Source organism: Chelonoidis abingdonii, chromosome 3, assembly GCF_003597395.2.
Source record: "Chelonoidis abingdonii isolate Lonesome George chromosome 3, CheloAbing_2.0, whole genome shotgun sequence".
Lineage (NCBI taxonomy): Eukaryota > Metazoa > Chordata > Testudines > Testudinidae > Chelonoidis > Chelonoidis abingdonii.
The window spans coordinates 93,166,717-93,193,530 of record NC_133771.1 but is presented as its reverse complement, the minus strand read 5'-3'; the positions used below and the strand labels follow the sequence as shown (position 1 = coordinate 93,193,530).

At 40.0% G+C, this 26,814-nt stretch overlaps 1 protein-coding gene across 1 annotated transcript in view; it reads right to left on the bottom strand.

Annotated features, from left to right (window-relative positions):
* Positions 1 to 329: 329 nt before the first annotated feature.
* Positions 330 to 26,814, bottom strand: part of KPNA5 (karyopherin subunit alpha 5) — a 43,337-nt gene continuing 16,852 nt past the window's right edge. Inside the window, exons 10-14 of the mRNA XM_075063899.1 lie at positions 25,395 to 25,473; positions 22,505 to 22,630; positions 20,377 to 20,504; positions 5,835 to 6,013; positions 330 to 4,201 (exon numbers count right to left, since the gene is read on the bottom strand). Of these exons, the coding sequence (XP_074920000.1) occupies positions 4,014 to 4,201; positions 5,835 to 6,013; positions 20,377 to 20,504; positions 22,505 to 22,630; positions 25,395 to 25,473 (700 nt within the window). The 3' untranslated portion in view covers positions 330 to 4,013. The remainder of the gene's footprint in view (positions 4,202 to 5,834; positions 6,014 to 20,376; positions 20,505 to 22,504; positions 22,631 to 25,394; positions 25,474 to 26,814) is intronic.

Genomic DNA, 26,814 nt, shown 5'->3' with positions numbered 1-26,814 from the left:
AGGTAACAAGGGCTGACATACCAGTCTCCTAGAACTGGAAGGGACCTTGAAAGGTCCAGCCCCCTGCCTTCAGTAGCAGGGCCAATTTTTGCCCCAGATCCCCAAGTGGCCCCCTCAAGGATTGAACTCACAACCCTGGGTTTAGCAGGCCAATGCTCAAACCACTGAGCTATCCCTTCACTGCCTTAGTGTGGCACACTATTATATAGCATGGGAGTCAGCCACAGTTTTTACTGAATTCAGCTCTGACATTAGTATACAGATCGTATTTATATTTGCTATTTTATAAGAATCAGGACTAATTTTAGAATAGTAATGAATACATTCACCACTGTAAAATAGCTTTTATTAGTTTTTGTATAATATTCTGAATTGAAACATTCCATAATATTGCATACTTTTCATGTGTTGGTTTGTAAAGATATACAATAACGGGCCTCCAGTCTGGATTAAAAGATGCACTATCACTCTACTTAAAGTCAATATAGGCCTTTTAGATTGATACATTACATAAAACCATAACAGCATGAGTGAGAATGAAAAAAATTCTCATTTAAGATTTCAATTAACCTTTGCACTGGTTGCATGCTAAGCAGCAGGCATTTTACCCTGCATATCAATTTGAACTTTAAAAAAAGTCTCACTTCAATCTTATGATTGAATTTTTGTAAGACAAAAACCCAACTGAGGTAACTGACCATGGAGGAAATAGGATAGTGCATCTTTTACACATAGACCCAGTAGAGATCATTTTCCAAACTTGTTCTACAGTAAAGTTATTTCTGCACCAACATTACTATTTTTTGTTTTCCTCTTCTGATTGCTGCTAGCAATAGTGTTTAAAGACAATACTACAAAATTAAACAGCAGTATGAACAAAGTTCTCAAAGACAAAAAGTGCTATGATAATAATTCAGTAGAAAATTAGTTATGATTTAGTGTCAGTTTATGAAACTAAAACAGATGTGGCATATTTGCATAGATTAACTTGTCAGAATTCAAATTCAAACAGAACAACTGGTACACTATTTTGAAAAACACTTGTTTTTTGGAACAAGCTGCATAACTAAAGGGACACTTCAGTACTTTGTCTATTATTTAAACAAAACCCCCAAAACTTGTAATAGCCTTTTGGATAAAACCAGTATGGAAAAAAAATCTATTTAGCAAACACAGCCACTCAATCCCCCACTCCTAAATGCGTTCCACAGAGCAGAGCTGATTTTTTTCTGTCAGCGTCATTGTTTTCCTAAGCATCACTGATGCCATCAGTATCAGTTCTGACAACAGGTTTTGTTAACTTAAGAATGTTTTCACATTCCATGATCATTCATTAACAATATCTATTTAAAAAAAGTGTTCCCAGTGAGACTGGTGGATTTTAGATATACACACACACAGCAACATGATAGGATAATGCCAGATTTAACACTTTTAGGATTAACCAAATGTTGAGATTAAATAACTAGTGTCCCTTTCAGTAACCAAAGTCCATCAATTTTAGTTCCTATTTACACTAAAAGCACTACTTTGAATATACCATGGGCTTGAATTTGTATTTACATACATAAAGTGCAGTCACTTTAACCATTCAGACCTACACAATAATATATCCACACAGTAATCCTCTCAAATAAGTATAATACTGGAAATCCCCCCCACCCCCCATCCATTTACAAGTCTTAATTAGGTTTTTTGTTTTTTTTAAAGTTTCGATTTGGCTTAACTGAAGAGGCTGCTAAATGCAGTGTCTACAGGGTCCTCAAAATAAAAGCAGGCACAGCTGGCTTATGTAATATCAAAACAATGTTTGCAAGAAACAGTGGAATACCCTGTTACCTGAATACTTATGATTATTCTTGCACTAAAAGAACACTGAATCATCATAATTTAACCGGTAATCCTGTAAATTTCCAATATAATTACCCTGAACTTTAAAGAGACGATGCAAAAAATGCCAGTATAGTAAAGTCTCTATCTATCATAAAAAAAGGGCACAAATACAATTCTCAAACATAAGAAAAATTTGGCTCAGCATTGTGCACAGTATTCAAACTTGCTGTATTCTATACAAATCTAGGTTTAAAGTGTTTGCTAAATCTTTCATTACACAGAATCTGCAAAGTAACCACACACCTATATTCACTCCTTTCCTCATAACATACCTTTTATTTCCAGGAGAAGAATTTCTAATGAGGATGAATTTTTTTAATTGAATCTTGCTCCTTAAACATTTTAACAGTCACAAATGACTATTAATCTTATAAAATCTGCTTCAATTCCCACCCTGGAACTACTACACAATATATAGTGCTTTAACAGTCTTAAAGTAAAACACATTATGAATTTTAACTGAAAACAGTATTTGCACATTTTATAAACAAGTTTAAATCCAGAACACAGTATATAATAAATGATACCATGCTCTAATTTGGCTTTCTCAGTGTATCAACTTTTTGTTTAGAGACAAGCACACTACCATGGGAAGAGTGATTTTAACTGTTGAAATTTCAACTATTGTACATGGTTCAAATAGTTTCATAGCTCAAAGAAACTTTCACTATTATTTCAACACAGTATTTAACTAATATATTTAACCACAATTATACATTTTCATTAATCCAAATTCAGACTAGCTACTGGCAAGTGAGATCAAGCAGTGTAGTATAGACATTTTGAATATACAAAAAAAAACTAATGTAGGTTTTCAAAGCATACAGAAGAATTGTTTCAAATTCTCAGATATACTTCTTTTCGCGGGTAGTAGCAAACAAACATTAAGTGTTTTAGAAATTAAATATTTAGCAGACATCTTCAGATTCATTTTGGTGTTCATATACTTAATGTTTACAACAAAGCAAACCTTTTTCCTTCAATCAAATGGAAAAGAGATCATTTTCCCCCTAGTTGCAGCACATCTGGATTATAACTGGGCACATTTCTACAGCTTTGCCTAAAATAAAGAAAATGGAGATATCTGACTTAAAAAAAATTCAAAAAGCGGTAGCGTATTTGGTTAAAATACAATACATACATACAGTCTAAACTTTGTTTAAATAAGTAAATGTTTCAAGAAAGGCAAATATTGCAAGATTTATCGAACTTTTATATTGTTACCACATTTTAATATAGAGATAGTCACATAAACCATCTCCCCTATCATTTACAACTGCGCAAATTACCTCCTCTCTCATTTATAATCAAAATATCCCTGTGGCAACTTCAGCAATTGCTTACACAGCAAAGTATTTTATTTGTAGCTTATCTTTAATGTTGTTTAGCAGCCTGAAATAAGGAGCCAGCATCACATGACCAGCCAGCTCTCTGGTGATTACAATTTGAAAAACAACATAATGCAGAACAGCTTTTTTGTCACATATTCAAAGCTACATCTGGTATTTAAACAGTATATACTTAAACAAAAATCTGCATTATGCTTTTAAATGTTTTATAAATATATTTCACTGGTTTATGCTCTATGCAAAGTATAATGCATAAAATTACATTTCACAATTTAAATAAATATTTTTCACATTCTAAATTTAGCTTTTGACAAGCTCATCTTTATTTCATGCTTTAGTTCTGAAGCAACTTTTTTGCTTCAATATAGAGGTAGATTTAATATAGATTGGGCATGTCAAGTTTACTGCCAAAATGCAATTGCCAACAGCTTTACTGCAGTTGCAGAAATTGCATGAAAAATTCAGAACCACTACCTAAAATCCTACTGAAGTTATTATTCAAGCTTAACCATTCTTGTTAAAATCACTTGATTACTCACAGAGTTAGGTTTTGAACATATGAAGTACACACAAATACAAAGAAACCCAAAACCAAAAAAAACACTGAATGAAAAGTTATACTTTTCTGTTAGATACAACAGTGCACGGGCTGCTTCTTTATCTGTGATCTGCAAAACACGTTCCAACCTCTCCTCTAATTTTGGCCATGAAGAGGAGACCCCTGAAAAGTTACAAAATGTTTATATTTTTGCCTTGTCTTCACTTTAATAGTTATAGCTGAAATCCTTCCATTGGTGCTTCCTGCTGCTGAAACACAAATTGTTGCTGACTCTCGTCCACCTGAGGTGCAATACTGGTATCCTCTTCTTCCACACCAAAGTAATGTTCTATAAGTTCGAAAGCCTTCTGGTAGATCTCTTGGTTTTCATGTCTTTGAAGAAATTCAATTTTATCCAGTCCTAAATTTAAAAACAAACAAAGACAGACATGCTCTAAATCCAACAGCTCCAAAAGATTTAAAGGTGAAGTACAAAGGCAGGATGAAAACAGAGTTAAGCACATAAATGAATACTATCACTAAGTCATGTGATGAATGAATCAATGAATTAGGTTTTAATATGAAATAAACTGGAACTTTCTAGTTTAAGAGAAAAACAACCCAGATTGAACCAATCTGTAAAATCACTGATATACATTAGCCCTGAGTACTCCAGGATTATTATTTTAAAAACAAGGTGCATTTCTTCTATGCCAAAATACTCCCAACAGCCTGATAAGAGAATGTATCAATCATGTACTTACAGACTTAGTTTTTCTTTTAGCTTTTCAGTTCAATTTGACAGTTTATAAACAATATGAAATTAATGTGAAAAAAGCAAAAACAGAAGGAGGCTCAAATATCTACTTACACAGAATTAAAAATTATTAGTATGCAATATTGATTCTGAAAACAGGGTGATTTATGAAAAAAATCTGCCAGCGAAGCCCCCACATATCCCTAGTTCCATGTTGCAGTTCCAAAAGAACTTAGCTTCCCTCCGCCAATATTTGTTTCCGTCTAACTTTATATTTTCCTACCTGTGGCTACTCAGGAAAGTCCAGCGACTTATTCTTGCTTTATAAAAAGGGGTGAATAAAGAAAGGCTGAAGTATGGACATGGGACAGGTAGAAAACTTGTAATGTTTTTAGACAAGTGTCAATCTTTTTGTGGTGCCAGGGTGTAGTTATTACATCTTATGGGCTGTGAATAGCCTATTTATTGCTCTCCCATGGTTGACAGGTATGTTCTGGAAGTCAGCACAAAAGTGCCATTTAATCCAGTTATTTTCCTCTGCCTCTCAATAGTAAAGGCTGAAGATTTTAGGCATAAACCTGACAGCCAGGGCAGAACAAATTCAGCTTAGGTCCCTTCAATTCTCCCCATCTGATTAACATTATGAGACCCAGAAGTTATTCTGCTTCCATATTAGGTTGTTGAGAGGATTCCGTAAACCTGCTTCATCTTAAAAGCCCAATTCCCAGCCTACCAGCCAGGTTCATTGAATTCAAAGACTTTGCTCTACAGAAAAGTGAGTAATGGAATATCTAATCAGGTATTCCCCAGTCACTGAAGACAAAAAAAAGATTCCCCTTAAGAATTATTAGCCACCTCTGAAGCACAGAGAAGCCTGTATAGATTTTGTAGTAGAGCAGCTGCAAAGACCAATTTTGGCTAGCCAGGTCCTTATGGAAGAGATTAGTTTTCATAACAACATTAATTCTATTTTTACCACTAACTTTGTGAAACCAAAAGTAATCTGCCTAAATTTCATAGATATGATCAGATTTTACTTGAGAGTTTCTGGCTTACTAACGTTTGGGACTTTAAGAACTCTTCTTTGTTCTGTTCTGCTTTAAATTAGGTATTTGCTGAATTTTAACTCCAGCATATTGATTTAGTTTTGTCTGAAATATGGCTAGAAACTGGCATGGCAAATAGTAGGTCCAAGTAACTTGTAACTATATTAGCCAAGTGTTTTACATTATTATCCCTTTTCAGTTACAAATAAGACAACTGTAAGCGCACAGCTTCATAAGAAATAATTGCTTACCATATGCTTCCTCTATAAGGGCACAGTAAGGATTGATGCCCATTCCATTTTGTTTGGATTCTTGCTCTCCAAGACGCAGAATATTTTCAAGTCCATTCAAAGCCACCTGCACTATTTTGGAATCCATCACAGTCAGGAGGTCACAAAGAGGCTTGGTACAACCTAATGCTACCAAATACCTTTGTAATGATGGAGGAAAAAGAAGGACTGATAATCAAGTACAACTTTGACACCATTCTTCTATGGTATTGAATTCTGCTAAAAACAGTAACTGACCTGCTGAAATAAGAGCATTTCTATAACCTATGAAGACAACCTTGCTCTGAAATACAGTCAAACCTTGGTTTACCCTAATGAGACAGGAATACAGCAGTTAATCTTGTAACTGATGTTTGGATTATGTAAACATTTTCAATCCCTTTTATACATGATTCTACCTTGTTCTAAAAACATGCATTTCAGATACTTCTGATTATAAAAGAATGTTTCTCCTGTATGTAACAGTCTGATACAACATCCTCTTTTCTCAAAACAAGAGTAGTATGTAATGGCCAAAGCTCATAGGCAAGTCTCTTCAAAGAGACAAGAATGTTTTTTTCAATTCAGTATCAATCCATTAAAATATGAACAGAATGCATTTAAATAATTCTGAACATTAGCTACCAAAAAGGGAAGGATGTTGTAACTACAGCAAAGGACTGGGATTCAGAGGATCTGGTTTCTATTCCCAAATCTGCCACAAACTTCCTGTGTGACCTTGGGAAGTCACCACCTTTGTGCTTCAGTTCCTACTGTATCAGTAGGACTAAGACAGTAATGCTTACCTACATCACAGGGTTGTTTGAAGTTTAGTTAATTATGTTCATAAAGCACTCAAATCCTCAAGGTGCCATTATTTAAGTGCAGAATACTTAAGAGGTAAGCTCTGTGAGACAGAGACCATACCTTTTTCTGTGTTTTGTAATGTGCAGAGTATTTATAGCACCAAACAAATATTTAACTTACAATCAAAGTTTCAGGAGGACTCCACATCAAGTTTTATTTAAAATAAAGGGTATTACATTTTTAAATGTTAAGTTATGAGAACAATTTTAAAAAAACACCTTATTTTTATGGCATTTTGATTAGAATATTTAGTGGCTATAGTGGTGCAAAATGGTTTAACTGTTTCCAGGAAATATACAAGTACTTAGCACACTTTTGGTTTCACAAAAATAAGACTTTTTGCAGCACTTGCCATTTTTGCTTTAAAGGGATTGTTTACAACACAACTACAGAATTAGTTACCAGGGTAGTCACATATTATCAATAAATCCTTTAAACTAACAAAAATAATCCAGCTATAGGTATTCAGATAAACCAGAAAAATGTTTGGTTCTGTTCTGTCACTAAAGAGATCAAAGCTATTTTTCCAAGTCAGACCATCATAACAACAGTTATCTGTGGGAATACCCTAGTAGTTAGAGGGTTGGTTTGACATGAGTAATTAAAAATGGGTGAGGCCTTATTTGTTGGGAGACAACACTGGGCCGGTAAATGGATCACAGACAGCTGCAGCGGCACAGGAGCCAGCAAACAGAGCTGCTAACAGGGGAGTTTCAGTGGGAGTTCTGTTGGAGGAGCAGGTTTTTGTAGTTTGTGGATATGTATTGATAGTGTTTTTGGTGTAGTGAGTCGTGAGTGTGTGTGCAGGCTGCTAGGGGCTCGTGTGCTGGAAAGAGAGGACTCAGCCCTGACCCCTATGAGGCGGGGCATTCCCTGACTTGCCGCTACCTCACATATCCAAGTCATCCTACTGCGTCTTCTGAGTCGCCACTCACCACGGCTAGGCGAGTCCATCCCTGGCGACTAGACTAACAGTGCGACTCGAGAGCCCAGCGAGACAAGCTGCTAACAGTGAGGAGGATTCAAGCTGCGAGTTTCCTCCAGCGGGGTACGGTTGCACGGGGTAGACTACAGGCAGTAGGAACCAAGAAGCCAGACAAGGGGTAGGTGGGCGAGGGTTCTGCCCACGCAAGTGGACCTCTCGCCAGTGCCATCTGCAGTTAGCGGAGAGCGTAGAGGATTTTGACGTGACGCTCGGTGTGTACTCGCAGGTCAGAGGCCCCTGCTAGTTGGTGACATGCCGACGGCCGCCAGACCACCGCCCGCAAACTCTCCTGGCCTCTTCACCCCCTATCCTCACGTGCCCTCGCCATTGTCCAGAACATGTATGACTCAAGCCATGTGAGAAGAAACCGAAACACGTGGAACAGCGGATCGATGCAGAGGATGTGATACTGAGTGCGCTTTGGTGGCTGACTGTAGCATGGCTACTGGAGGCTGGGGCCAGACACCAGTGACAGATTGTTATCAGCCACTCTGCCAGCTGGAGCAGCCATGCACCATCAGTCAGAACACAGCACCAGTCAGGCGAGCTCTGCAGTGGCAGATGCCCCAGGAGCTCGCCAGCCCCAGATTCTCGCCCAGGCATTGCGGCCAGTAGTGCAGTGACGCTGTAAAGGCTAGTGGAGGGGAAACAGTGGGTCTGAGTCAGACAAGGGATTGCATGATTTGTAATTTATCAGCCCGTCTCTGATATCTTGAAGAGCCGCCATTATTAAATATTTGTGTCCAGGAAAGTGCTTAGGCTGCAATATTAATCACCATTTAACGCTTATCACTGGTGTTTGACTCAAGGAGATCAATCACACTTAAGGCTGGGATGATTTAGTGGGAGATTGTGCCTACTCGCTGAGGCAAGGGGTTGGACTCTTAAGTTTGCCTCGGGTTCTGACGGTCCTTCTATCGACTGGATTATTCCTAGTGATTAGGTCATCACTATAGAGAAGCAATGCGCAATCAGCTTCACTAGTCTATTGGATACCTTGTTCTAAGGTTCTTGTATATACATGCCCAGGCTCAGTTATGATCTGCAGGGCTCAGGCTACAAACCGAGATTCCTGGCTTTCTTGTTTGTGGTCTGGGCAAGTCCAGTAAGCGTGGCAGTCTTGCTGCCTGTGATGGTGGGCAACCTATCCTCCAGAAACAAAGTGACAGGGAGCTGAGGGTCAAGAAGGGGGAGTCACTATCAACGTGTTGAAAGGGGGATGGTGGAGAAAAACAAAGGAAGATTATCACACGACACACCAGTCTCCCTCATGCACATTAATTTAGCCGCTGTGGTGTAAATTAAAGCACACTGTCACTAGCTGTTTGGGCCTGATACTTAAGGATAGCGGGACCTGGGATGAGATTTCACTCGCCTACAATGCATGCCCTGTTAACAGCTACACACATACGCTAAACATTGCAAAGCATCCGACGCGTGAGTAATACACCCACTCGGCACCAATTCATCAGAACAGACAGGGGTGAAAAGTGGCTCGTGAGCAACCACAGAACAAACTGTGCTCGCTGAACAGAAGGGGAGGTGTCCCCGAGGAATGAAATCAAATCCTTGTCTCCTGTCACTGACGTGGCAATAGGTGACCTTGACGCAACTCACTTCTCTCTCATGCCTAGTTTCCCATTGGTAAATGGGGATAATGAGTGTGAACTCTTAGTCAAGGTCTCTAATGAAGCACCATACTATGCTTTTTGTGTTTTACCTAGGCACAGTCGGTGTACACTAGCAACCTAGGAAAAACTACATATCACCCTAAAATGGCCACTAGCTCCTACCAAAACAACTGTTATCGGCTTTTTCTGGATTAAAAAAACAGAACCCAAAAACCTAGAATTCACCTGACATTTTAGCAATAACATAACATAACATAACGGTTAACATCATACAGACGTCAGTGATGCCAGGCAGATACACTGCAGGATTGAGAATCATACACCCAATTTCCATTTTATTCACTACTTAGTAGTATTCAGGCACCTTAACTCTGTGTCTCCTACCCTCCAACTGCGGGCATCAGTCAAAACCAGACCTGTAAAACCAGAAACCCAAAAAACCTTACTCTGTGCCCTTTGGAGAATGTAAAACCACTGGGATGGGTGCATTGCATAAAGCTGCATCACTGTGCCGGGGTAGCTGTAATGACTGGTGGAGGATAGTTTGGAGCCTATTTCAGAGCTGTGATATGCATTATATACAGGGATGTACCTTGAGGATTCGCTCGATGCCTCATTTTCAGTCTGCGAGTTGTGCGTATGTGGTATCAGTAGCAGGGCACGACCCTTGCCGTGGGGATTGTTCAGGACAGCCTAGTGTCAGATATGCCAGTGAACCGCAAGCGGTGAGGGGGTAAGTGAAGGCAGCATCCCAAGAAATGCCTTCGAGAAGAGATGATAGAAGGCGATACATTTTGCAAGTCAGGGGTGGTTTGTGCATCGCTAGCAGCTCAGTGTTTGCCATGGAGACCAGAAGGAGTTCGCTACATCTGACCTAAACTTCTCATGTCATGAGTTCAGAAACTAGCTGCATCTCTGTCTATGCTGGCTCCTAACAAGCACCTCTCTGTCAGGCCTCCTGCTTACCTGTCTGGGGTGTAGGTGGGAATTCCTCAATTCACCGTACTATCTTAGCCATCTCTGGGCTACAGGGATTCCCTGTGTAGCACCACTGTTACTATTCTGAGGTACATGAACCGAGATCAATCCCACTGGTGGCATCAGTTTGGGGAGATCATACATTGTGTCAGAGTTAGCCCATGTCACAATAGTTTTACAACCAACGACATTTTATGCCACCTGACTGTTAGGGGTGTTGTTGTCTCTAAAGTCCTTGTTAAAGACCTCACTTTGGGCTAACCTGACCCCCAGACTCCAATGAGTCGCAGATACAGTTTTCAAAACAATCTCAGTCGTGGTAATATAGAGAACTTAGGAAAAAATGGATATTAAACAGCAAACTAGACCTCAACCTCCAGAGCACAGTAACTGCATACAATATAAAAAATGTGGGTTCATCTCACATTAACCCCCTGTGATTCCACTTATTACCACCATGAGAACAATAAGATCAATCAGAAGAAGTTACGACCTGCCACCTGCATTCCAATGTGCATTTCAAAGAAGACATTGAACTGAAAAACACACATAATGGCCAGCCGCACTCTCATCAGAGGGTCGGAATTATTCAGTATTTCAGAGAAAACTTTCCATTGGTGTATGTCTTTCAAAGAGCTCAGTTCTTCCTCGTATTTCCTGGCATCTGCTCTCCATACTGATCCTGCCCTCACGGAAGGTGCACAGCTGGAGAGAAACTGGGATCGGAACCATCTCACCTCCATGTTCTCAGCCGCTCACCTGGGGGAGAGGTGCAGGGCAGGACGCCTCTCCCCAAGGAAGGCAGTGAACTGGGTGGTCAGGTCCAAGCCACTGGTGAATTGTGCTGTGAAAATGTACATGAAAAAACAAAATTAAATTGGCATGGGGGCTGGGGGTAGCATTAATTTTGGCAGTAAAGAACACATAGAACACCCTGTTTAGAAGTGAAAAGACCATTTAAAGAGAAGCCTGACAAGCAAACTTAACCCAAACCAAATCAAAAGCTGAACAACATGTTACAACCTTATCCCAAGGATCTCATCTGACACTAATGGGACCTTCTAGGAGGTTCCAAAGTCCTTTCAAACCTTTCTCTAAAGGGTTTGCATTTGGTTAACAGGTCTGATCATTAACTTTGCAGCCCAAGAATTCGGGCCTCTGGTCAAAAGTTCAAAAATTCCAGATTTATTTAGTACCAAAACATCTTTGTTCTCTTGGCTTCTGGGACCTGGTCTACACACAGTTTATAAATGCAATTGCTTCCCAGGGTGGTACTTCTCTGGGAGCTGTTTACCTTGGTCCCTCATAATTACCCTCATATGTTTGTAAACATTCTGAAGAGATGGGTAACCCCCTTCCCCATGGCAAGATTACAATCCTGAGGCCCACAAAAGATACATTAACATGTATAGATACATTGGTAAAGGGGGTTACACAAGAAACAGAAACATGCATAAAGTGAATTTGATAGTCCCCAAAATGCCGCATTGGCTCAGTATCTGTCACACAGAGTTCACATGTGAGTGTTATAAACACTGTCCTATTATCTCTGATAAAGCTCTAAGCTTCTCATGGACACGCCCGCCCTGGGATAAGTGCTATCGAGGGTCCTGGGTCTCTGATGACACACAAGGCCATTTTAAGTGCTGCTTCCACGCCGCCAGGGCCTCCCATCTGCAGGAGGGTGGCGTGTAAAGGCTGAACAAGGTTAAAAGATTAATGCAAAACACGATCATCAACTCTGCCGACAATGGTATGAAGGTAAAGTCCCCCCCCAGAAGGTCAGGTAAGTAGAGTGTAGAGGGAGAGGAGGCAGATAGAAAAAGTCAAGAAACAGAACCATATTCATGTGATTGCCAGATGTGGGTTGTGTCGGTAGCAGAACCCTCAACTATTCTATAGATATGTATTCTTTTCTACCTGAGAGAGCTTGGTTAATTATAAATAAATGAAGTGGTGTATTGATGAATGTATTCTCTTGTGATTAACGTTCTGCTACAACATCAAAGGGGGCATCGGTGCCGCCCCGACAGAGGAACCAGCTCCTCCTTTGGACTGTCCGGCCAGGTCTATAGCTTCCTGCATTAGGCTGGCCACGAGCTACGATCCCAGCGGGCGCAAACTCAGCCCATAACGTCAATAGCTACAACCGGACTGGTAAATCCAGCAGCTGCAGAAAACATTGGTGTGTGTGTGTGTGGAGTGTATTGTATAAGCACTGAGGTATTTGCTAGTATTATTATCAATAAATAAATGTGGCATCTTGTACTTGACCCGTCTACAAAGGTTCCTGTGTGGGTTTGTCTGTACAACACAAGTACTGTGTATCCAGGCCTGGGTGGAGTGGGTCACTCTCAGGCTTCACTGAGGGACACAGAAAAGAAGAAAACCAGCAAATGCCGCTCACCTCTTCACTGTGAGATAAAGCTCTAGCTCGAGCCCTAGTTCAGATCGTGCTATGCAGCGAGAATGACTTGTGGGTTGTTACGTCTAAACAGGGAGTCTAGGATTCAAGGACTCCTTCGTGGCTTGAAGAACCTGATTTGTGACGTACCAATCGGTCAGTGCAGTGTACAGGAGTGTGTGTCTTTTATAGTTTCGTAGAAGCCCAAGTAGTGGTGCTTCACTGTGTTCTTGTTTGTAGAAGCTGCCAGAAATCAAGCCAGATGCAGTCAGGTGGGATGTAGTGTATGAAGGCCTGACAAGATGGGTTGTATAGTAACTATGGTCAGTGGAGACCCAGGTGTAGCCTGTGATTCTCCACGTGCTGTTGTGGCAGGTGTGAGCAACGTGGTTTACAAAGAAAGGAGCAGTGGATTGGGATAGACGGTGATGACGCACAACAGCAGCAAACCCAGCGAGAGGTAGCCGGAGCTCCTACCTGACGCGTGGTGCACCATCTGTGAAAAAATCTGTAGAGCGAGGCAAGAGAGCATAAACATAGCCCGGGCAGAGAGGAGCTGTAATAAGGCCTTTGGTCCCAAATCTGGAACCTTAAGCCGTCCAAAAATCTTGGGGCTTAGCATGGAAAAACTCCCCCAAGCCTTAATACCAGCTTTGGGAGCTGATCTCGGCTGCTACCGAATCAAGAGTCAGGGCTCGTGATCGCCCTCCAAGAGGGTTTGCAGCAACCTATCCCTGGGGGCCCCAAGAAACCCCCCTGGGTCTCCCACCAAAAAGGGAAACAGTTCCTCCCCTTGTCTCTCTGTGTTATCCCCAGCTTTCCCTCCCCTGGATTAGCCTGGGCGATACTGATAAAGTCCTTGAATACAAACCAGAGAGGGCAATTTACCTCCCCTGAGGTTATGCATTCAAACCTAGTCAAGCTAAGACAAAGAGATTTCCCCCTCCCTTCGTCCCGTAGCATAACCCGAGAAAACCTCAACAGGTTTTAAAAGAAAACTTTATATATAAAAAAGAAAGATTACATAGTAAATCAACTCTGCATAAGAGATCATACAGGACAATTGCATATAAGAAATAGAATAAAGAGTCTGATTCAAAAGATAGCCAATTAAAGTCCAGCAAAGTACCCACATGTAAATACAAACTACAATATTAACCTTGCTTTTCCTTTTGTACTTACACTTGGTACAACAGGTAGAAAGAAGTTTGGAGATAGAAAAAAAAGCTGTTTCCATAGCCGAGAGAAACTAAAGAGAGGAAACAAAGCCAAACCCACCCTCACTTTAAAAATCCGGTTCCCTGATTGTCCTTGGTCAGGTGTGTTCCCTTTGTTAACCCCTTTACAGGTAAAAGAAACATTAACCCTTAGCTACCTGTTATGACAACAGCAGCAAACCCAGCGGAGGCCGGAGCTCCTACCTGACACCAACCCTGTGAACCTGTAAGGGCGAGGCAGAGAGCGACGAAGCCGGGCAGAGCGGAGCTCATTGTGAGCCGGGGGAGAGATGAGGGACCCTTCCTCATCATCGAAGCTGGTCTGGGGAACAGGAGAAATAACAAACCAGATGGGAGTGAGTGGATGCAGTACAGCGCCAGGTTTCGACTTTCATAGCCCTGGTCCATGGATCAGTTATGTTACATTAGCCCACTTCCCAATATTCATAGACTAAGTCAGAGGGAACCATTAGATCATGCTAGTCTGACCGTGGCCAAGCCAAAGAAACATTTAAATATTAAATATAAGAGTAGGTTAAGAAAGAGCATTAAAATATTAAATAGAAGAGAATATACATAAAGATTAGGTTAAAAGAAGAGACCAGGGCAAGGAAAGGGTTGTGGTGTATTTTGGAGGCACATGCTTCTTTAGGGTAAATGTGCACTATAGATTTATGACGATTAGCGATAGACTCAGGACAGTAGTGGCTATGAGAGGAGCTTTTGGTGTACGATTCTATGGGACATTTTATCCGCCGCTGATCCCTCTTCTTTGGGATGGACATTTCTACCTAAGTAGGGAGGGAATAGACTTCTGAGGATGGAGGCCCGGCCGACCTTCATTTAGAGAGCTTTAAATTCAGGAAGTTGGGGGAGATGGTGCGGAAGATGTCCGTGAGATCGTCACGCCGACTTTTAACCGAGAGGAAGTAAACAAAGTGAGAGGATACGCTGTGAGACACGGAGAGAATTGACCCAAGCGTGGACAAAGTGGAGTGATAACAATCAGACTAACGGTGGAAGCTGGATGTGTAGAAGGTCTGTGACGCAATGGGGTAAAGAATGTCACTAGACGCCAGAACGCCAAAAATTAAAATGTCTGTAGCACTAATGCGAGGAGCTAGGTAACAAGATGGAGGAAGGAGCTACTGGTGCAGGAAGTAGAACCGGCCATTTAGGGATACAGAAAGCTGGTGGAATAGTACTCATGATGGAGTACAGGTATTGACGGCTATGTCTGGTTTAGAAAAGACGTGAAGAAAGGCAAACGGTGTGAGTAGCATTGTACATCAATGATGAGTTAATTGTAATGAAATAAGAAGTGATGGAATGGATTAAGACGAGTCTGTCTGGGCAATACACACTGGTAAAAAAAGTGTACTAGAGGCCTCCCTGAGTAGTGCTTGGGGTGTGCTACAGACTGCCGGGATCTGATTTGGATATGGATAGAGACCTCTTTAATGTTTTTAACGAAGTAAACACGAGGGAATGTGTTGATCATGGGAGACTTCAACTTCCCAGATATAGACTAGGGACGAGTGCTTGCAAGAATAATAGGGGTCCAGATTTTTCCTGGAATGTGATAGGCGATGGATTTCTTCACCAAGTAGTTGAAGTACGACGAGAGGGGATGCCATTTTAGATTTGGTTGGCGGTGAGTAGTGAGGACCTCGTAGAAGAAATGGTGGTAGGGACAACCGTGGTTCGATTGATTCATGAGCTGATTCAGTTCAAAACTAGGTGGAAGGATAAACAAGGTAGATCTGGTTAGGTTTTTGACTTCTCAAGGGCTAATTTTAAGAGTTAAGGAAGAATTAGTTAGGAAGGGATGGACGGAGGAACTTGTGGATGTTAATGCGAGGAGGCCTGGAATTATTTTAAGACAAGCTGCGGAAACTGTCGGAAGCCTGCATCCCAAAAAGGGGAAAAACCGAGTGCAGGAGTTGCAGGCCAAGCGGATGAGCAGCATCTCAGAAGGATTAGGAAAAGCAGAAAGCTTATACAGGAGTGAAGAAAGGCGGGATATTGAGCAAAGGGAAGTTACCTTACTGAGGTCAGAGCAATTGTAGAGATAAAGTGAGAACGGCATAAAAGCCGTGCAGAACTGGACCGTGCAAGGAATTAAACCAATAGTAAAAGGTTCTACAGCCACATGAAATGAAGAAGAAAACAAAGAAGCCGTGGGCGTATACACTGAGGATGGAATGGAGGTTAAGGATAACCTAGCATGCCCATATCTAAATAAGTACTTTTGCCTCAGTCTTTAATAAGACTAGTGAGGAGTTTAGGGATGATGGAGGGGATTATCAAACGGGAATGAGGATATGGAGGTGGATATTACCGCAATCGGAGGTAGAGGCCAAACCTGAACAGGTTAGATGGGACAAAATTGGAGGGCTCCGGACAATCTGAATCCAAGGATATTAAAGGATACTGGCACGTGAATTTGCCGAGCAGGTTAGCGGTAGAATTAATCAATCGGTAAACTCGGGGTTGTACTGTATGACTGGAGAATTGCTAACGTAGTCCATCTTCAAGAAAGGGAAAAAAGTGATCCGGGTAACTATAGGCCTGTTAGCTTGACGTCTGTAGTATGTAGGTCTTGGAAAAAATTTTAAAGGAGAAAGTAGTTAAGGACATTGTGGATCAATGGTAATTCGAGGACGAATTTGCAACATGGATTTACTAAAGGCAGATCGTGCCAAACCAACCTTATCTCCTTCTTTTGAGAAAGGTGACGGCATTACTTAGACAAAGGAAATGCGGAAGATCTAATTTACCTCGATTTCGAAGGCGTTTGACACGGGCCGCATGGGGAACTGTTAGTTAAAATGGAAAGATGAGGATAGATAATGAAAGTTGTAAGGCGATGCGGTTAAGGAAACTCTGTTAAAGGTGTACCGCGGTCGTACTGAAGGGTGAACTGTCAGCTGGAAGGAGGTACTAGTGGAGTCCCTCAAGATCGTTTTGGACCGGATCTTATTTAACCTTATTTATTACTGACCTTGGTCACAATGAGTGGAGATGTGCTAATAAAGTGTCGGATGACACCAAGCACGGGAGAAGACCGGGATACATACTAGGAGATCTGGATCTCCTTGTATAACTGGGTAATAGTATAGGATGAAATTATAATAGTGAAAAGGTGCAAGGTCATGCACTTAGGGATTAATAATAAGAATTTTAAGATATACATTGGGACGCATCAGTTGGAGCGACAGGAGGAAGAAGGACCTTGGGGTATTGGTTGATAGCAGGATGTCTATGAGCCCCAATGTGATATGGCCGTTAAAAAAGCAAAAGCGGTTTTAGGGTGCATCAGGCGAGGTATTCTCAGCAAGGATAAGGAGTGTTCTACTGTTTATATAAGGCACTGTGAGACCCCACCTGGATAGTGTGTGCAGTTCTGGCTGTTCCCATGTTTAAGAAGGATGAATCAAACTGAACAGGTTCAGAGAGGGTACTAGGATGATCGAGGAATGGACCACCTGCCTTATGAAAGAGACTCAAAGAGCTTGGCTTGTTTAGCTGGGCAAAAGGTGGCGGGATATGCTTGCTCTATATAAATATATCAGGGGGATTAGGAGGGGAGGAATTATTTAGCTTAGTACTAATGTAGCACAAGGACAAAAGTGGGTACAAACTGGTCATTAGGAAGTTTAGACTTGAATAGACGCAAGGTTTCTAATCCATTAGGGAGTGAAGTTTCTGGAACGCCTTCGGAGGGAAGTAGTGGGGGCAAGACTTTATCAGCCTTAGTTCTTAAAGCCAGATAAGTATATGGAGGGGGATGATCATGATGGGATAGTTTAATTTGGGCAACTGATCTTGATCTATCAGCAGATAAGTCTTGCTCAAATGGTCTGTGAGGGGATGGGATCTGAGTTACTGCAGAGATTTTCCCTGCGGTCCTGGCTGGTGAGTCTTGCCCACAATGCTCAGGGTTTAGCTGATCGCATATTTGGGTTGGGTGAAGGAATTTCCTCCAGGGCGATTGGCAGGGGCGCCTGGGTTTTTCACCTTCCTCTGCAGCGTGGGCATGGGTCGCTTGCTGCTGGATTCTCTGCAGCTTGGTCGGTCAGGTCTTCAAACCACAATTTTGAGAACTTCAATAACTCAGTCATGGGTTAGGGGTTGTTATAAAAGTGGATGGGTAGGGTTCTGTGGCCTGCTTTGTGCAGGTCAGACTAGATGATCATATTGGTCCCTTCTGACCTACGAGTCTATGAGGATCAGCAGGCTTGCAACAGATAGATAAATAAATAGGTCAGTAAGCTAAAACACAGAATGTCTGTAACTTGCTAATATAAGGTGTGGGGGGAGGGGGGAGCGGAGAGAACACCCAGGGAACCATTTACAATGGACAAGGTAAGCCTGGAAGGTAAGCGGAAGTAAAGAATATGTCACATGTGGACAGAGCATGATGCACAGAGATTGGTTATTTTGTAAGAACCAAATCAATCCCAAAAGGTATCCAATTTATAGTAAATGCAATGTAATGTGTAACAGTATATAAAGGAAGAGGTTTCTATGCAACTTTGGACTTATGGTACGCTCTTCACCCACCCCCTATGTTTAAGTCTCATTAACTCAGCATAACTGAGCATTTCCCATATGCCAAGTAAAGATACCCAAGTGACAAAAAACTGGAGTTGAACTGAGTTCTTGGAAAGCTGAGTGGAAAGAAGTCTCAGACAGAATCCCAACAGTAATTAAAGTAGTCTGAACAGATTCAAAATAATTAAGCTACATTTTGCAGCTGTAGTCAGGCGTTTATTTAAAAACAATATTCTTAAATTTTATGTAACATGACTGCCTGAACTTGGAGTCAAGAATATATTTTTTTAAATTTCTCCCAATAAATAGGCATGACCCAGTTTCATGTGGCTGCAATACACACTTGCTGTTCATCAACTGCTCAAATTTTGCTTTGAAAGTATGACATTAGCAGAACTCTTTGTGGGGGATTAACAACTTCAGTATTCAGAGCTTTCACAAGGCTGAATTCCACTGAGTGAAATTACAGTATTTCAGTTGTGCTGCTAATTCGGTTGTATACTGTGACAATTAGGGTCCAGACACATTAAGGGAAGAATGGTGGTTGGGGGGGGAGGGGGCGCAGCGGGGGATTGAACCCCAAAGAATCAGTTGATTCAACTGCTTATTATGTACAAAGTTTGTGCTACAAAAGTATATTGTGTGAGGTATTTTATGAAAGCTTGTAATGTTCTGAACTTTATAGAGTCATTACGAATTATGTATACAGACTGTTTTTTTGTATTTGTGTATAAATAAAACAAAATGTTAATAATTTATGCTGCAACATTCAGCTCCACTTCACAGAGGGGCAGTAGGCACTCAAGCAGGTAGAAGCTACCTCCACAACCAGAGGAGACTGGGTCCAAGCACCTAGTATTATACAACCCAAGACAGACAAATGATTTAATGGGAAGACAATGAGACATCCCAGCTAGAATTTCCCCAATCTGCATAATCTCCAAACTCATAACAAAAAAAACCCCCCAAAAACAAAAACCAAACACTAACAAACAAACCAAACAAAATCCCTCCCACACTTTCTAAAAAAGAAGGTTTGAAGAGTATCCAGAAATTGAGGGACGGTCATTTGGCAGGTGCTGTCCATAAAATGCTCGATTAAGACTAGATGTACACTGGGAATTTGCTAGTCTAAAGCCTGAGGTTGTATCTTTGTTTATTTTCTGTGTAACTTGTATATATTTGCTATTCCTTACTATTTTATCCTTGAGACTGATTTTTTTCCTATTAGGTAAATCTTTCTTTTACTTTCACCCCAAACAGGTGTCCGGTGTGTAAACTATGTTGAGTGTGTGAACTAAAGTGAGATGTGTCTGGGGGATTAGTGTCACTGACAAAACAGTGAAGAAAAGTCTGAACGTCTGGTAGCAAAGAACTCTGAGGACAGATTTGAGATTGAAAGGAATGTTAGTGTCACCCTGCAAGGAATAAGTAAGTGTTGGAATCCAGGGTGACATCTTGTGCTTGTGGGCAGGCTACTGGTGTCAGGGATCTGAACCAAAGTTGCTCAGCATAAAGGTACCCCAGGTTACAGGGCAGGAGGTGACAGATCCCTGTACTGGTCTGGGTGATCCCCAAAACTTCACACATACTTTATACAACCCATTTTCTAAAAAAAAAAAAAAAAAAAATCACTGTATAAAGATAACTAGTTCCAAGAATACAGCTTTGTTTTTAGGAATTTATTGTAAATTTTGCTAGAATCCAATTATGGGACTAAGAATTTTCTCTTTAAGAAAACAATATTTGAGGTCAAAGAGAAAGGTAAGTGGTAAAATCATCATAGAATTCTTAATTGTGTCTCAATTCACTGGATTATTTTCAGATGAACATTAAGTGAATTTCACATATTAATACTCCTCTGAATCAACTCCTAATTCATTACCTTATCTGTTCAGGAGTACCTCCTGATGTTGCATTAGTGATGGCCCATGCTGCTTCTTTTCTGGTGCGAAATTCAGCTTTCTGAAGAATGTCAATCAATATTGGAAAAATATTTGCATCTATAACAGTCTAAAACAAGAAACAGTGACATTATACAATAGGCTTTAAATGGTAGCAAAAAGAACCAAGTTAATATAAATGCGAGAAAGAACATTGAAGATGTTTCCAGAATAGAGAATACCACCACTCGGTAGAATCTGTCAGCCAATTCTTGTTTATTTTGAAATTAGTTGTTAAAGATATTCATTCTTTAAAGAATGTACCAATCAGCAATTGTCTATTAACATGTGAAGATTCCAGTGCACACTAGTTTATATTTAGGTAGGTCCTGGAGTATCTTTCTGAAGAATAATTTGACTTATAGATTTGCCTCAATATGAGAATCTCAAAAGTATAGTACAAAGAATAGTACCTTTTGAATAAGGATATTTAGATTGGGTCAACGTATTTAAGACCCTGATACAGTCCTGACAAAGTTGCTGAAAATCTAGGATTTCGATGTGAAGTTAAAAAACTTTGATTAAAATAATTTAGCCTCAGCCAGACCAGCCAGCTGGGAGAGATTCTGTGACAAAAAGGGCTTGTGTTCTCTTCAAAAGCCACATTTCTACAAATGTATTTAAAAAACAAAAAAAACTTAGAATATGAACAACTACACTCAGTCCCCACATTAGGGCCACTCAACTAATTACAGAAAGCCATTGAAGAAATGTTGGCTCCAAGTTGTAAATGAAAATTTGAAATTTAAAATGGTGTATTGTCGTAATAATATCTGAACACTTGGGCTAGATGTCTGTGAGATTAAAAATGTGCAAATACATACTAGGCTGATTATCATTGTGGAAAACAAGAAAAACAAGTCTTTCACAGGTTTGCCAGTTAGTAAAGATGTATCTTTACATTGCATATTGTTCACCAATTTGTTTTTTGAAGTTACACTAAAATTGCAATATCTTAATCTGGAACTACAAGGCTTTTTCATGGCGAGAACTAGGGCTGCTTGGGAAACGGAATTTTTTTCCTGTGAGAAATTTTGAAATTAAATTTCCATATCAAATCAAAACAGGAAGTAAAAATATTGAAAAACTTCACAAAACAACAAAACCTCAGAAATTTCAAAATCAATAAGGTTTAAATTAAAAATGTTGTTTTGAATCTACAAGTCTACTTGACACAACAAAACTGTTTTTGATTGTGCCAAAAAGAAAAATAAAATATCAAAATAGACATCTTCCCACAGAAAATTTTGATTTAACTTATGTCAAATTTAAGTCTTTCACTGAAGTGAATTATCTACATGCTATAATGCACCATCTGCCACATCAAGCTCCTTTAACATGTATTCAGTTGACAGAATTCATGAATTATGTTAATAGAGATTAACACAGTTAACTTGGGAAAAACAGCAACTGTCATATTAATACTGTTGAAAAAATATTTTATAAGCTTCCCTTGCATCTCTCATGTTTGTTGAATTTAATCATGTCCTTTTAACATAGAAATAGCATTTAAACTCAATTTGCTTTTCAATAACTGGAAAAAACAGATCCAGTACGTACTTCTGAATGTTACATATAAAAATCCTGTACATCCCCAGAAGATTTCCCTACTCCAAAGCCATTCTGTAAAACACACTTTGTATATTTTTTGCAAAGCTCCATAAACATTTTTAAGCACCGGTCATTTAAAACTTTGTAAGGAAGCACTTGCAAGTAAATATTCTTTGCAAACAATAATACTTAGAACTCTACATCTTTTAAATCTTCAATTCACTTTATAATCATTAACTAATTATCAGTCCCTTTTAAAAAGTCAAAATAGGAATCGGTATCTTTAGCACAAAAACAATGCAGATATTTACATGGTTTTATTTTTATGTAATTAGTTGTAAACTTAGATTAGAATTTCTAATAAGCACCACAAAGGCTGGAAAAAACAAATATAAAACTCCAACTAGAACTAAAATCAAAATGGAAGGGTAAAATATGTTAACTATACTTTTTCTTCCAAGAGAAAAGCACTAAGTGCTAGTTCAGAAGAAGATGGTTATATTACTAACATTTCATTACCTGAATTTGAACTCTGTTCCCTGCAGTAATATTAGAAACAGTCCAGCATGCTTCTTTTCGAATGGATTCCTTAGGACTACTCAGCAAATGAAGGAGACAGGGTAATGCAGAGCAATTTAGAATTACCTAAAATAATTTGAAAGTTGAAAATTTCTGCCTATACAACATAAAAAGGTACAATTCACACTTTACAGATGAATTAAAAAAAGACAGGCTTTATAAGAATAGTTTAATACTTTACGGCACCTTATCAGATACTGTATTCTAAAATGAAGGTGTTTAATGACAGCATAGTGCCACAGAAAGAGAAACAAATAAGTTGGTGATTTGGGGAGAGGTGCAGTTGATTAGGCCAACATAGGAAAGCTGTTACGGAGAAGGGGGAAAAGGAGCAGCTGAAAGACTAGTATACAAATTATTAAATAACTTAGGTGGGCAACTGTATGCCTATGTTACACTAAGTTACTGAAGCTAGATCCAAAAACCAAATAAATGCACATGCCAATGACAATTTTTTTTTAAAATAAAGGCAGAAATAATGGAGGTACCATTCCTCCCTCACACACAAACACAATAATTCTCAATGCACAAATAATTAACTATTAAGGGCCATATTCTGCACTCAGTTATGCAAATTGAACTCCTAGAGAACCACTCTCCTCAACTTCTGTGGCCCTATACTGATTCTCCTTCTGCTGCCAATTGCTGCTTCAGTCTCTTTTAGCAGTTTATCCTTCCCTCCACCCTTGTGTGTGCATTTCCCTCTGCTTGGTCTTGTCTTTTATTTATCCTTTGGGAAGGAATGTACTCCACAGATTCAATATCTATATGATGGCAACTCAAAAATCACTCGACATCTGACCGATGCAGTACAAGCAATTCAATTTAGACACAGAATTTCTTGTTTTTCCTCCTAAGCCCCCCATTTCTTCCTCCTTTCACTACTTTTGACAATCTCTCAGGCCTTTACCTTAAGTCATTTGACTCCTCCCCTTTCTTTTGACACATCCAGGCTGTCACAAAATCCTGACAATTTCTATATAACATTTTAGAAAGCATCAGCCTTCCTATTCCACATGCTTAAAGTTTTGTCCAGAGCATACACATCTCCAGTCTTGATTACAGTAATCTCCTACTCTCTAGCATCCCTGAGACTTATACTGTTCCCCTTTGAGAGTCCAAAACTGCAGTGATCAAAATTTTATTTCTAGCCAGCCTGTTTACTGAAAAACTCCTGTGTCAAATCTCTCTACCAGCTCTTTCTTGTCCTCAGTATCAAATTTAAGTACTTTGTACCACTACTGAATGCCTGCACAATTATATTACCTCTTTCTTTTTCGTGCCTTCTTCCATGCTATCTTTATACATGCAATGCTCTCTTAATCCATAGTGCATTACAGGACCTTGCCATTCCATTTAAACCCCTCCTAAAAATTTACTTCTGTGAGGCCCAATAAAATCATGTAACTATTTAAATCAACCCCCTCTTCTCTAAGTCTTTTAGATAGTAAACTATTTACTAGCTATTTAAAGCAGAGAATGACTTCATCTGCACAGCCTCAAATTCAATGTCATTACTTGACTAATCTTTAGGAAACCTCGCACAAGTGGGGCCACAAGTTCATGGACAAATAATTAGTGTACCACCTAAATGCAACAGATAAATACAAGAATGGAGTACAGTTTCAATACAGCCATTCCATAAGTGTTGGTTAATATAAAACATTAGTCTATTGCAGAGGTCAGCAACCTTTCAGAAGTGGTGTGCCAACGCATCATTTATTCACTCTAATTTAAGGTTTCGCATGCCAGTAACATATTTTAACATTTTTATAAGGTCTCTTTCTATAACTCTATAATATATAACTAAACTATTGTTGTATGTAAAGTAAATAAGGTTTTTAAAATGTTTAAGAAGCTTCATTTAAAATTAAATAAAAATGCAGAGCCTGCCCCAGACCAGTGGCCAGGACCCAGGCAGTGCGAGTGCCACTGAAAATCAGCTCGCGTGCTGCCTTCGGCACCCGTGCCAGACGTTGCCTACACTTGGTCTATAGCTTGTGATTTATAAGGTTCATACTGAAGTAGAAGCCATAATTACAGTTCACTTTGATACTTCTGTATGAAGTTTTTATGGAGAAAGAGAGGAAGTTTTGAATCAGTTCGCATGTGTCTAAGAAAGCAACTAGAATGGCTACTAAAGATACTTTGTCCAAGTCCATTGTTATATAGATGACTTCTATTAATAATTACTGAAAACGTGTTATGTTAATACCTGGGAAGAACAAAAAAGAGTAACATTTAAAAATGAAACAGTATTTTACCCATAGAACTGGAATGACTCAATTAACTTTATCCTCACAGCAATTACATGTAAAAGTCCTTGGCCAAAATTATTAATATCTTGTCAGACTAGTAATACAGAATGTTTCTACATTATTATATGGCTCCTTTCACTACAGTATCTGGACACCCGTTGCTAGATAAATGCAGGGCCACCCAGAGGATTCAGGGGGCCTGAGGTCCTCGGTGGCGGGGGCCCCCGTTTCAGCAGTAATTCAGCAGCGGGGGATCTTCTGCCGGGCCCTGCCGCCGAAATGCCCCGAAGACTCGAGGTGGAAGAAGCTCCAGGGGCCCGGGCCCCGCGAGAGTTTTCCAGGGACCCCAGAATGAGTGAAGGACGCTGCTCCAGGGGCCCCGAAAAACTCTCGTGGGGGCCCTTGCGGGACCTGGGGCAAATTGCCCCCCACTTTGGGCAGCCCTGGACAAATCTGAATGCAACTAATAGCCTTAGTCAGTTTCCTGAATAGCACAACTCATTCCTACACCAAAAATATTCTATATTCTTTTCCAAATTAGCTATATTTCGCAAGTTAGAAGTTGCTCTTACCTGTGTTTGAATATCATCACCAGTCACAATATTTCCAACTGCTCTTAATGCAGGAGACACTACCTTGTAATCATTGTGCCTAGAGACAGTAGAAATGTTAAACTGCTTGAGGCTGCCAAACTTTATACAGTAACTACAGTTGGAGGGTTTAGGCTTCTGATAGGATTTAAAAGTATGGCCATGGCAACAGAAAGCCATCTCTCGCAATCTTCCACTGTTTGGCCAAATTCTCCTCCATAGCTGTTAACAACCAATTGATTATTTTAAAAGGAAAGATTTCCCTTTGGAAGTTGCAACAGTGATAGTCTGTCACAAAGAAAGCTATGTCTACAAATCACGGACATGAATGACTTCACCCTGCCTGAATTTCACAGAATAACTAGGCCTCTGGGAATGACATCATCAAGCGAGCAAAATTCCTGAAGTAGCCATCTAGCTTAAACAGAGAGGCAGTGAAATTGAAGATCTCCCCCTTCCTTCAACTAGTGTTTTGGGAGGCAGACGCCCTTCTGTTCTCACAAACCAGTAGCATGGAGACACCCCTGCTCCTCCCGCAATTACCAATTAGGACAAGAGTCTACTGAACTGTCCTTCACCAATCATGAAAGAAAAAAAAAACATGTCTAACACTCTCTCCCTAAAAGTATCCTAGCCATCTATTCATAGGGAGTAGTGCTGACTGAGCAGCTCAGGGATGCATACTCTGCTATTCTGCAGTCTCATAGTGCAGAGTTTTTTTGTTTTTTTCTGTCTTGGGAGACTATGAACTGTCCACCTAGTAAACTGGGAAAATGTGAAAATAGCACCAGTCTATTTCTGGGATTTATGCACCCATTAACTGTCTCTCTTTCTGCTAGTGAACCCCTTAAAGTTTAATATTACCAGCAAGAAAACAAATACAAAACTCAAAAACTGAAGTTTTCAGGACAGTTCATGTCTCAAGCACAATCCCGTGCTTTCCAGGTTGCCAGTGCTGCAGAGGAAGCATCTTTCACTAGCAACCTAGGAAAAATTCAAGGAGCTGACCAAGCCAGAAGTGGTACTGAAAGGCTTAGATTAAAGCTATGTCCAGTCGTTCTCAGCCAAAGAGAGAGGCATTTTACATGGGCTGTAAGAGAGGACAGAAAAAACATGGAGTAACCCTAGAATAGTGGCTCTCAACCTTTCCTGACTAATGTACTCCTTTCAAGAGTCTGATTTGTCTTGCATACCCCAAGTTTCACTTCCTTTAAAAAATAAAAAGCTTACTTTCTCATGTTTATTATAATTATAAAATAAATCAATTGGGATATAAATATTACACTTATATTTCAATGTATTACATACAGAGCAGTATAAACAATTCATTGTATGTATGAAATTTTACTTTGTAATGACTTAATCAGTGCTTTTTATGTAGCCTGTTGTAAAACTAGGCAAA